Genomic DNA, 13,592 nt, shown 5'->3' with positions numbered 1-13,592 from the left:
CACAATTTAAACACTGGCTGAGACTTTTTTTTTTTTTTTTTTAACGAGCACGCGGGCTCTAATAAACCAAACACATTATCAACCAATTTCAGTCTTATTTATAACAGTGAACGGGTTATTAAGCAGCGATGTGAAATTCATGCAAATGATCCCAGTGAAAGCGATAAAAACCAGTGGAATCATTAGTCAGCTTAATAATCAATCCTTTATTCTACGCGGTGCGGGAACATATCACCGCTCGGCGCAGGTCGGCTCGCGCTTGCTGCTGTTGGTAAACATTAGTGCGGGGCCGTGCGGGGGTGCAGCCTTCAGTGGGCGTGTGTGTGTGTGTGTGTGTGTGCGCGCGTGTGTGCGAGCCTCCACGAGCCTCTCTTCTTTTAAAATGCTCTATCAGCGACGTCTTAATAGGACTCAAGAATATATTGTACTTTTTTAATGGAATGAGAAATTGCATTTTCTTTCCCCCCCTCCGAGTGTAATGGGTTTGGGCGACGTTTCACGGCTGGCTGAGCGGAATGAGAGCGAGATTTCACTTTTAATACGGAGGCATCGACTCACGGCCTCTCGCGCGCGCATTAATCACCGCCCGAAGATGATGAAATCTTTATAAAGACCCGACCACAGCCGCGCGCGCGCGCGTGTGTGTGTGTTTGTGTGTCTTCATGCGCGTGTGTGTTTTATTCTCACTGTAGATTGTGTACAGTAATGCGCGACATTTGTATTTAAGCCCAGACAACAATCAGAGCAATCTTCAGATAATCTGCCTGTAAATAACATGTTAGAAAAGATAAATAGTTCGGCCCACCGCTGCGGAACACCAGTAATAAAACACCCCTTGTGGGGGGAAAAAAGGAGCCTCTGTGGAGCCTTTTGTGTTTCATTTTCAATGGAATTTCTAACCCTGGCTTGGAAACACACAACAATATGTTGACAGTGTAGCCGAATGATTGGAGTGTGACAGGCTATTCTAATGCGATTAAGACGGGTTCGTGAGATGCACCTGCTATCAGACGGTACTCGCTCAAAGTAGAACTGAGAATATTCTAATAGGAGTTCCTTTAAGTCCAAAGCAGCGGTTTTCCATGCGGGCTGTGTCTTGTTTATTTGGTCCCAGTCATCAGACAGTACAGGGCCAGATCCAGATCACGGCAGGCCACGTGGCTGGTAGAGAATGTGTTGGTCAAACATTATAGATCAGTGTTGTTGTAGCAATAATAAACATTAAATTGTATCTGAGTGTGGACAGACTCTCGTGAGATTCTCGCGCGTAATGGTATTTTTTCTCTCCCCCCGTGATCCAACCATCCACCTGTCTGTCCCTCGTCACAGTGCGTTATGCTTCAGACACATGTCCTCTCAGTTTATCCTCCCGGTGGCTCACGGTGCTGTCTCTCTGCTCGCAGGTTTGGTTCCAGAACAGACGCGCCAAGTGGAAGAAGAGGAAGAAGACCACCAATGTGTTCCGCGCCCCGGGGACGCTGCTGCCAACGCCGGGCCTGCCACAGTTCTCTGCCGCGGCCGCCATGGAGAACAGCCTGTGCTCCTTCCACGCCAACGACTCTCGCTGGGCCACGGGGATGCCGGGAGTGTCCCAGCTGCAGCTTCCGCCGGCCCTCGGTCGTCAGCCGGGCATGCAGGGACTGTCACAGTGCAGTCTGGGTCCGGGCCCGCCACCAAACTCCATGGGTCTCTCCAACGGCCTGTCCTCCAACGGCTCCGGTCTGCAGTCCCACCTCTACCAGTCGCCTTTCCCCGGAATGTCGGCCTCTCTCTCCGGCCCCACGAACGTAACGGGCTCCCCTCAGCTGTGTAGCTCCCCGGACAGTGACATGTGGAGAGGGACAAGCATCGCGTCACTGCGGCGCAAAGCGCTGGAGCACACAGTGTCCATGAGTTTCACTTAGTTGACTTTTCACCAACATCCCCCCTTCTCCTCCAAACCCCCCTCCTCTATCAACCCCAAACTGCGGCTCTTTTTTTTTTCTCCTTCTGTTTTTATTCCCGCTATTTAGATCAAAACGAGAGAACGAGCGAGCTAATCAGGCCTGAAATGTGAGGAGACTGTGTGTGACTGCATCTATACGTACAAAAAGAAAAAGGACAACTCTGATGGGACACACGGAGGAAAAAAAATAACTTGGGTTTGGGGGGGTTATTTATCTTGTTAATTCAAAAAGGATTTTATCGACTATTGATGATAAATACTATTGTAATGATCTCTAGACTATAGGCCCCCAACTACCGGGAGCCAAACAATCGTCGTATTTGCGTTTTCACTGAGTGTGTCTTTACGCACACGTGTTATTGTGTTCAGGTGAAGTTGTGTTATGTCAAACGGTTATTTATAAGATTGGGTATACATTTTTGGTGACAGCCTACCACACACGCACCACACTTGTAGGTGGGCCTATTGAACCGGGTCTCGGGGCATGCACTGTGCATGTGGATTTAAACGCTTTGGATAATTTAAGGAGTAAAACGGTGCCCACTCAGATCCAAAGAGGTACTTCTGCTCGGCGGCCACAGTCTCGTCTGCATGAGACTGAAGAGGAGGAGGAAGAAGAGGAAGAAGAAGAAGAGAAAAAAGAAATACAATGATCTTTCAGTAGGCCTACTCTGTTTTAGGATGTTTTGTGTAGATGAAACATTCTCGCTATGTACCCGCTGGTCTTTTTTGTGACATGTTTTAACTTATTGTATGTGCTATTACTTGACACATTTCTTAAATGTTTGATCTTACATCGGAAAAATGCACCACATTGACGGGTTTGTACCAATTTAAAAATGAAGAAACAAATAAAAGTAATTTTCAAGAATGTGAAAACAAGCGAGTGAGTCATGTCTCCATCCGAACCCGGCGAGGGGTCGTCGTGTCGGTCCTGTGCGCTTTCTGTCAGTCAGCGGCTGCGTGGAGGAAGTCATCTGGGTCGAGTTCAACACAAAACAACAAACAAAAACGCACAAACACAGTATCGTTTTTTTTTTTTGTTTTTTTTTTTTTACAGTGCCTGAGGTGAGGGGGTCACAGGGTTTATGAAGGGTGATTGGTCTCATGGTTGCACGGCGGCAGACAGCAGCGGTAAAGATGTCAGCGCTGTGATGTGACGGTCATTGCTTTTAACCATGACGGTCATCCCACTGAGCGGACTGGATGGACTGTAACTAAACAGGAGGAATCACGGGCCTGCGTGCGTGTGTGTGTGTGTGTGTGTGTGTGTGTGTGTGTGTTGTATACAGCAGCCTGTAGTTTCTACAGCGTGTATTTTAAGGTTAGAGTCGTCTGCCATCAGGAAACAGGAATGCCATAATCGATTAGTCGCAGTTAAACCGAAGCTGCTGTGAGATGTGGTTGCGATAGGAAAAACCGGAAGTGACTTCAATATACATAATTACTACTGAAACTGGAATTCCACCCATCAGCAGCACTATTAACGACCTATCAACCCACATGTGTGCAGCTGTGTCTGCTGCTCTCTCTGCATCGCACCAGGAGCAGCTTCTCCTACTGTAGCTGCCAAATGAGTGTTTGTACATAAAGCTAGCTGCTGTTAAAGTGCTTAAATAATAGAGCTGTCTAGATTTCAAACAGATGGACCAACCTCGAGTCACTGAACAGTTTTCACTTTATTAATCACATCACGCTTTTGTCGCTTTTTGACGTTTCTTTGGCGCGTTTTTCTGCTGCTCACACACTCCTGTAGTGAACTCACACACATGGACTTGTTCAAATTTACTCAGTTCAAAAAATGATTTAATCACAGCGTTTAACTTGATTGTTAGGAATGATGCACCCCTGTCTTAACAGCTTAACTGACCCACTTCAGCCTTTTTACGCAGCGTCGACAGCTGTTTTTATGGAGGGAGCAAGAAATAAGAAATATTTAAAGCAGATAGATACATGATAAAACGTGCTGCTCTGGGCGTTTTGAAGGCTTATTATAGGAGGTTTTTGCATTTTTGCATATGTAATTATTTCTCAGTATTACTTTAAATATACTTTAAATATAATAAGAATATAGTTAATATGTTTTTTTTTTAAAGCACTGGACAAACACACTCCTTGGAGACATTTATAAATGTAAACTGACATGTTCTCATCATTTCTGTCTTGTAGTTTTAAAACACACAACACGCATGTCACGACAAAATACAGTACAGATGGTCAGTGTTAAACAGTTCAGTCTTTGTGCCTTCTGATCGTCTGACATTTATCTAAAGTTCTCCATCACTCCTGTAATAAGAGAAACTCTCACCTTGTTTGCGTCGCTGTGTTTTTCAAATTATCCCGATGTGAGGTGTGATGTCTGCAAACGTTCCTTCCGAAAGAAGTAAATAACATTTTTCCATTAAGGAAGTGAGCGGACCTCACTGTCTGTGTCAAAGATTATAAGTGTCAACTTGAGCCTGAAATCACAGCAGCTCAAATTAATCAGCGTGTTAACCTCATCTCGTTGTCAGCGCTGAGGCCAATTTACGGTCACGGGATGGTAATTGATGAGATATGGCATTACCATAAGCAGTCCCACTGCCTGTAAACTTATAATTGGAGTTTCTGTAACAATGCAGGGGGGTTAAACAGAGGATTAATCATAATTAACAAAAGTATATTACTTTTCCCATATTAAACAGTTGGTTCCCACCTTTTCTATTAACATAATTTTTTTGCAGTAATTTACTGAATTATTGAAAATACCAACCCAAGTCAAGACCCTGAAAATATCATTTATTCCTGTGTGTGTGTGTGTGTGTGTGTGTGTGTGTGTGTGTGTGTGTGTGTGTGTGTGTGTGTGTGTGTGTGTGTGAAACCCTATGTTGCTGTAATACATAATTAGCATGAGTGAAACAGCCTGAAGTTTTCCAACATATCATGAAAAACAATTTTTGGCATTATTTCCTGAGCCTGAGCAGCTGCGGGCTAACACAGGATCACACTGAGACGCTGTTACAGGTTCATACAATGAGCAGATCACTTTGTATTATTTAACAGACCGGAAGAAATTAACATAACATTTTAATTTATTTCTTGATTAGTTCCCTTACAAAATGACACATGTGAATGGACTTTTCTCACATGTGAACTAAAATGTTAACATGTAAAAGGAAAACTTTGGCACATTTGAAATGAGCATTTTCACAAGCAACAACTTTTTATCTGTCAGTGTTTTGTCATTTGAATGAAATTACACATCTAAAATATACATTTTTTTTTCTAGACATTTTTTATTAGAATTTGCCCATCTGGAGACAAAACATGGCTGATGGTATGGTGTAAAACATTCTTCTTCACATATGAATTCCACATCATCACACATTATCACATCTGATTGGATATTTGCACATGTGAGCTAAGATTTTAACACGAGAATTAAATTAAAGACACACGTGGAGATGTTCATTAGTGACATTTTTTTCACATGTTAAGAAAAAATTCCACATGAAAAATGTACGTCTTACATGTGAAGTAAGAAAAATGTACTTGGGGAAAATAAAAGCCTGGACAAAGAGAGGAAGAAAAACCTTTTAATTGGTCTCTTGATTAAACCCCCTTTGCAAATAATTTACATGTGAACTATATATAACTATGAACTATACATGTGAATTGAAATAAAGACACACGTGGACATTTTCCCATGTCATTGGCCAATTCACGTTATTAAAATGTTATATTACATGTAATTCAAATGATACATTTTTAAATGATAAATTTCCAAGTTGACATGTGAATTCCACATTTTCACATGTGAAAGAAAAACCTTTAAATTAGTTTATTGGTTAAATGTAAATAAAGATATGATCACATGTGATCGGCTATTTACACTTCAGAATTCCCTGAGGTGGAAACAGTGAAGTCACAGTGTAACAGGGAAGAGAATCATTATGTTGTGTCAGTGTGAACCAGAGTAGATCTGTAATGTAAATGGATGTTTAACCCATTTTTTTCTGAAAACAGTTCAACAAGCCGTCTCAATCTGACATTTCATTTAAAAATAAATGGACATCCTCAGAAAACAAAAAGGAAAAAATCCATTTAATGCCATTTTTTTCTGACATTGATGATGGTCACTAACTCAAACTCATTGCTTGATTGTCTTATACTGTATCTACACTCCCCATCCCAGCTCCAGCCTTGCAGTAGTCTTTTATTTTTTTTTCCAGAATGAATGCAGGCGGCACACACACCTACCATGCAGAGGCACGACAGCAGTTGATCAAACATTACAACCACAGCCAAGCCGACTGCTGCTCCACCCATCCGGGCTGGGAGGCTGCAGCGGTGTTGTTCTGGTACATCTAGCTCTATGTGTGGCTCAGCCCACCAGATCCAGCCCTGTGCTGACTACTGTGTCCTGGGCTGCAGTAACAGATGTGAAATCACATTACCCAAACGCTGCAATTAGTCTCACTCGCTCGCGGGTTAATGAGTTTGTGGAAATGTGCGACCCATTCCTCATTAGGTAATTTCTCATGCACTGATGAGAGAGGGAGAGAGATGTGGGTATAGCAACTCAGTGGAAATGTCACGTGGCCTGCTGCAGTGCATACTGTACAGCAGAATGCTGCTGGACACTTCATGGGGGGACGTTCATCACCTCATCATGGATCATGGGATGAGACTTGCATGCATGGTCTTCTTTCTTGTCTGAGAATCCGCCACCAGGTCTTCTGCGTTTTCCGTCCCAAAGTTCAACAAGAGAATCTTCCGCGGCCTGCTGGGGGGTCGCATCAGTCTGTCTCATTACGGACTGGCTTTGCTTATTTCCCTGCTGCGAGGCCGGGGAGCCCGTGTGTGAATAGACAGCCCAGGGCAAACCTCTGTCAGGACACAATGGGCGACAACAAAAGAACTAATTAGCAATCAATTACCGACGTGTTTCTGTCCTGCACCTTTTATCTGGTTAGAGTGGAGAGCAGGTTACCACTCAACATGTCCCATTCACGCACACACACACACACACACACACACACACACACACACACACACACACGCACACACACACGCCACCTGCTGCCTGTGTGTGTGTGTGTTGGGGGGGGCGTGTTTTCTTGGTGAATTTGGATTATTGCAGGGGTGTGCGTGGTAACCCGGCGATGTGTGCGCGAAAATGTGCGACACAAAGGTGACAAATGTTCAAACTAATCCAATTAATGCCTTTCCGAAGTTGCTCTCCTTCGTGCCTGCACCCTAAGAGCGTAAAAAGATACTCGTTCATTAGCCTCATCAGTCTCTACATTCTGTTTTAGTTGCATCTCATCGCTTCCCTCCACTGTTGCGATCCGAGTTTAGGGAGAAAAAAATAATCTTGCGTTACAGAATTCTTCCAATCTTCATAAGAAAAAACCCCACATAGGTGAAGTAGGTTTGGTTCTAACCTAATTTGGCCATGTGGCTTGTTCATTTCAGCATCTCCCTCTCTCTCCACACACACACACACACACACACACACACACACACACACACACACACACACACACACACACACACACGGTGACATCTGGGGGAAAGTGTGCTGTGAGGAGGTGCGAGTGCCTCTCATGATAACAACTCTGCATCTCAACAACCTGCATCCATCATCATCAACACTAACATCTGCTCTGAGCCTCAGCCTTAAATCTCTTTCTACCCCCCCAGCCCTTTTACCTCCCTCTACTTTTTCACCCTCTCTCCCCCTTTCTTACTCTCCCCCCTCCTCTCCCCTCCCGCTTCTGTTCTGTCCATCATTGTCTTCACGGGGAAGCCGCGGCGGCTTTTGGTTCTGCTTTCTCCTCCAGCCCTGCGGAATATGTGTGGACGCGTTGTTTCGTTTCAACCATCCTTAAAATCAATATTTAATGATGATGTTATCAGTGCTTTTATGTGTAATTTAGCCGGAGTGTCAGTATGAATGAGACACTGTCAGCTTTATGGCGTCGAGCATTTATTTTCTGTTAATGGGCGCTCCTGGTGGTACACAAACCAAAACCCCAGCGGACGTCCTGATGGATTCGTCTGTTTCATCTCTGCTCACGCATGCATCCACAGCCACGCGTGCATGCATACAATAAATATCTACCTGCAAATAAACACACACACACACACACACACACACACACACACACACACACACACACACACACACACACACACACACGCCTTGTTGATTATATAACAATGTGAAAAACTGAAAACTAAATCCCCTGAATAAAGAATAAATAATACAACTAATCTAAAAACAACAGTTTCACTCTGGTTTACGTTGTTTATATGTGCATGACCCTTATAAGAGGACGCCTTTCTAGATTCAAACAGGGTTTTTTTGGGGGAAACTTATTCTCTTTAAGCCATCCATAAGGGGAAATATATCAAATATATATTTCTTTGAATCATTGCTGTGAACTTTCTGAGTTTGAATTCATTTTCCCAAACAACACAGTGCCCCCTTATAAAGGTGACATCTCTTGCTTTGTCAGTGAGGTGAGGTGTTGAGTGTGACTGCACTGTCTCCCAGTGGTTTGATCCAAAGACGCGATCAATCAAAGCAAACTGTTTGTTTGTATCGCTGATTTTGACATTTTCCAAAATCATGACAATTACTTGGCCTCTCCAGCTCTGGGGGCCCGCATTTCTGAGAGGCAATAATCATGATAGTTTTTTTTTTCTCCTCAGTCATTTTTCTCCCAATAACAAGCCATTTTTAATCCAATTAGGAGTGCTAACGTGAGAGGCATAATACCACGGCCCCTGGGACAGATGAGAGAATATGCAGGACATTTATCCCGACAGTCAATATTGGATTTCTCACGAAGCAGCTGTGCCTGCTCTCCCTGACATTCTCCACCTCTGCACAGTGATCCGTCCTGATTAACCAGGCTTTTCTACTTTATCAACATTCATTACATGACCTGGTCATGCATGGCCGCAGACGCCACGGAGTAGCAAAGTTACATGCTTCACGTTGGGGTTTTTCCTCTCTCTGAATTCGACTGTTAGGTGAAAGACGATATATCACACACGGCTCTCTGTGAGGTGTCTGATATGAGCAGGAAGGTGTGCAGCGGTATTCCCCAAAAACTTTCCTCTCCCGGATTTTTTTTTTTTTTTTTTTTTTTTTTACACGTTGAACCTGCTTGCAGGTGGCTAAACTAGTTTTGTGTTACAGTGCAGTTCTGTAGTGACATTATCCAGCAGTTGTTCTACTTAATTTGAATCCCATGATTCTTTTATAATTTAATGTTAAGAAAGAAAATGCATGAAATCTGCTAATTTTTCTACAATACAGAACATGTGATTCAGTGTGCATCACTTCAGGATGAGAAAGCAACAAAGAGCTGTCAGTGGGTTTGATGCCAACAGCAGCTAAACATTGCCACCTTCTGGTCGCTATGGTGAGGATCACACTGCTGTGCACATTTATTTATTTTTATTCATTCATACAATTATTTATTTATTTTTCTAATAATCTGGACAGATGGTCAATAGATTTTTTTTTTGTATCTCATCTCAGTATCACTTAATGAAATATGTCTGTTAACTCCAGAGTCTAACAATTATTGTTCCATCAGAACATGGCTAATAAAACGCCAAAAAATGCATGAAAAAGAAGGCTGCTGTTTAGGGCTGATTGGAGTCGATACATTTATGCAGTGCACTGAATCATTGTCATTGAGTGCATTGATTATGTGGCCTAATCAATGTTTATTAGGCTGGGTAAGACTGGCCCGACCACAGTGGAGGCTGGATGATGAAGGAACACATTTACAGAGTGTCAGAGGCCCACCCACCTGCCTGAGCACACATGTTGCAGAGTTTGAGGTGTCTTCACACTGTATGTTTGAAGAGGCTCTGTGGAGATCCTGTGTTGTGCCCTCAGTGGTGGTTGGTTAATGTTAGCGGACTTCATTTCTCAACTGAGCGGTGAGAGGGAAGGAATGTGCACATCTTTTGGACTGCTGCAGAAAGTCTGACTCCCTCATGAAGAAATTCACAGCCGCATTAAACAACTTTAACAAATCATCCACAGGCTTAAATAGACAACTGAGAGAGACGGGTAAGGTCTAATTTTAACCCTCATGTTATAATCCACTCACATATGGCCAAGAAAAAGTGATTGATATGTGTAAATTGCTGCAACTTGCTACAAAGAGCGAATTTAATTGAGGAGTTACACTTTTTGAATTAAAATTCAGTCGGAGACATTTTCTGGCAATCAAGGATATATAACCTACATATACACAGCTCCTCAACAGAGTTAAGAGTAAAATACTACAACTAGGCTTCAGCCACACGCCACATATTCACAATTAGACTGAGAAAATGTGTGATTAACAAGGAAGGGTTGGATTTAAAGGTGCAGTACATAAGAATAGACCACCTGTCCAATCTATAGTCAAAGCACAGAGGGGGCAACGTGTCACCGGGGTAACTGCTTGCTGCTGCTAACTGTAGCTGCCGTTGGCTAGTTAGCACAATTAGCCAGGCATCTGGTGGTCTAGACTGGGAGCTCGGAGCCCCAGTGTTGGTGTTGGTGTAGCGCAGAAATGTTGGACCAGAACCAAGGCACTCTGCAGCACAGTACACAGATGGTATAATGTCGAAAACTGTTATTTCCTCACATTCCTTTGATACTTTCAGTTGATTTTTAAATGTTTTCAACCACATTTCTTACATAGTGCAGGTTTAAATAAAATCAAGTCCTGAAAAATCCATTGCTTTAATCCTATCCCTGTCTTTTGTAGTGATCCTGACCAGAGAGGTCCAACTAATTAGACCACTGGGCTCTTGACAGTGTTTCTCTTTCTTTAGGCACACAGTCTTCCTTATGCTAAGAGCTCCGGTGGCCTCCTACCCAGGTCAAGTTGTTCTGGAAACACTGGCCTGGTGAACAGGTGCTTCAGGAACTGACGCACAAGAGTCCTGTTGATGCTCTGCTGCTTTTATCCCGGTAATTGGAGATGGTCACTGCTGCAAATAAGAGGAAGATTTCCAAGGCATGAGGCGAAATGCAACTGTCTGACAAACCGGAGCCTCCTGAGACATTGTATAAATAGCTGCGCGGCCTTCAGAATAAAACTGTTCATAAGGAAAGGAAGCGGTCCAAAATCATGGGATCTATCTGAAAAATCATCTAATTTGTTTTTGACCACCAAACCGTGCGAGACAAAAAAACAAAAACAAACGCGTCACTCTGATACGGATTGTTTGTCTAAGAGAACAAGTCGTCTTACATGAGAGGATGTTCGATAGTGTCCCTTCATAATCTCAATTAATTTCACGTTGTCTTGTGTTTCTCCTCCAGGCAAAGCTCACATCTATCAGGCTTTAGGATCATCAGGCTTGAGCGAGTTAGTAATGAGTGAGCAGGACACATGATGACAGACTGTAGTTGGATCAATTAAACAAAAAGTACAAATAAAAATACTGACTTAGCACCAGCTATTTCCAATGATCTTGCTCCCTCCGCAGCCCTGTAGATGCATTTTGGCTCTCTGCACTCTGATTGTGTCACTCTGTCTGTGTTTTCTTTGGGAAAAAGAAGTCCCATGCTGCTCCAGAGCAATTATTCCACTGTGCTCTCTGCAATTATACTAATATGTAGAAATATTCTCATCATCTGCATGTTCCATCGATCATTACTGCGCACTTTAACGAGCCAAGGACTGCAAAAGCCCCTCAGATGATGGTCCAGTGGCCCGTTGTGGCACCTCAACATAATAAACATGCATTCTGAACAATATCAATACATTCTCGAAGATTAACAGTGGTAAGGTGTTTGTCCAGCTACCAAGACAATTATCACGAAGCTTTATTTTGTAGGCTAAACTCTGTTATTTGTTACCCTTATAGCATCGCTCTGACTGACCCATAGATTATAATTTGCCCCGACAACAAGATGCATCAGGTAAAAGACTTTAACCAGCAAACACAAAGCAAACAAACAGGCCAGCATCAGATGGGAGTCACTGGGCCTCCCCTGAAGAACTCCGCTGGAAGGTAATTAAAAGAAGAGTGTGTTATCCATCGCTCCTCATTAATGCACTCTGAATTAACCACTTTCAGAAGAGAGGAATGGGGAGGAGGGGACCGGGGAGAAAATCCATGCAGGCTTTGAAGTAATCTCTCTCTGTCAGGTCGGTCCAAACGGGGAGGGTCGGCTCATTATAGTCCCCACAGGAGATGAATGGGTCAGTCAGGCAGCGAGGAGAGCCGGGCTGGACCGCTGTGCTGACAGACAGATCCACACCCAGAAAGTGTGTGTGTGTGTGTGCGCGAGTTTGCGTGCGTGTGTGTGAACGACACCGTGAACAACAGTGCCAAATACTTAGCTACATGTGCTTTCTTTGCCAGGGAGCAGGTGCGCAGAAGGAGGTTGCATGCTGGGATGCGAGGCAGGGTTAAGATGCTGATGTCTGGACTCAGCAATCATTGTAACTTAACTTTGACTCCGTGGAGATGGGAGGCGGGGGGGTCGTCACATCTGGCCAGCTGAGGCGACCATCACAGACACCGAAAATGTTCTTAAGTGCTTCTGAAAAATTCTGATGAGCTGACTGTGCTGCATTTTTAAGAGGACTGGAGTGAATTATTGTGTGATTTGTGCATGGCTTGCGTTGCAACCAGCCTCATGTAAGATGTGCCTACATTTGCCAGCAGATGGTGTTGAAGTCTCGCAGCTGGTGCATTCATTTGCATTTATTTTAATAGTGAGTGCACAAGGCTTTCTTCATTGATTTGAACACATTTGAATCCTTATTTTCACCAACGTCAGAGCAGGGACGTGTGCCACACAATTCCCTGATCCTAACGCCTTATTATTGTATGCATGCATCTGTCTTTGTTTTTATGTCACGTATAAGTAGGCCACTTTCGCATGCTGCCATGTTTTCTTAATGTGATTATTTGTTTGATTTAATCTGGCCCTTATTGCTTTTCTTTTTATCGCAGTGTGCAATGTGATGAGAAAGTGCAGAGAAAGTTCATCTGTGGGCAGCACAGGATGTGAATTCATTCATTCAGGGATTTTCAGTGGAAGGGTCGGGGTTTGATATGGAAATAGAGTTTAAACATGATTACATAATATTAGATTAGATGATGAACACTGTGAACAGGCCAGCGTAATGTGAATTGATATATCTGTTCATCATGTAGAGCAGCATAATGAGACTTGGGGGGGTTACTCGTTCATTAAAATCCATCGATTCATTTAGTAAATTGGATTTAAACAATTACAGTATGTGACGCGGCGCCGCATCACACACATCGCAGCGTTGTGTGGTGAGAGCACTTGCTGCACTTACACACCTACGCACACACTGTCCAGCATTTTCCTAACATTTTCTCCGCTTCCTCTGCCGTCATTCGGATTAGCAAAACACACTTCAGCGGCAGACCCTGGTTAATGGGATCTGACACCTTCTTTGCACAATAACTTTGTCAGACAACTCATTATTATCACTGACCACTGGCTTTTAAATGAAAGTAATACACCTTGAATAGGTCATCAACATTGTAAGGAAACAGGCTGAAGGGCTGTTGGGCCTAATGTTTTTCATTAGGTTCATTATTGTGTTGTTTTTTGGGGGTCTGTGGTGCTGTGTGTGGCGTCACGGACCTTCAT

General features: G+C 43.4%; 1 protein-coding gene across 11 annotated transcripts in view; it reads left to right on the top strand.

Annotated features, from left to right (window-relative positions):
• The window catches only part of LOC119019273 (homeobox protein orthopedia B-like), a 63,689-nt gene extending 60,892 nt beyond the window's left edge, over positions 1–2,797 (top strand). For all 11 annotated transcript variants that reach the window (XM_037097722.1, XM_037097727.1, XM_037097720.1 and 8 more), the window contains one exon: positions 1,404–2,797. In XM_037097722.1, the coding sequence (XP_036953617.1) occupies positions 1,404–1,904 (501 nt within the window). In that variant the 3' untranslated portion in view covers positions 1,905–2,797. The remainder of the gene's footprint in view (positions 1–1,403) is intronic.
• Positions 2,798–13,592: the final 10,795 nt, after the last annotated feature.

The sequence above is a fragment of the Acanthopagrus latus genome, chromosome 5 (assembly GCF_904848185.1).
Source record: "Acanthopagrus latus isolate v.2019 chromosome 5, fAcaLat1.1, whole genome shotgun sequence".
NCBI lineage: Eukaryota > Metazoa > Chordata > Actinopteri > Spariformes > Sparidae > Acanthopagrus > Acanthopagrus latus.
Note: the sequence above shows the minus strand (reverse complement) of the source record. Positions and strands in the feature narration are given on the sequence as shown.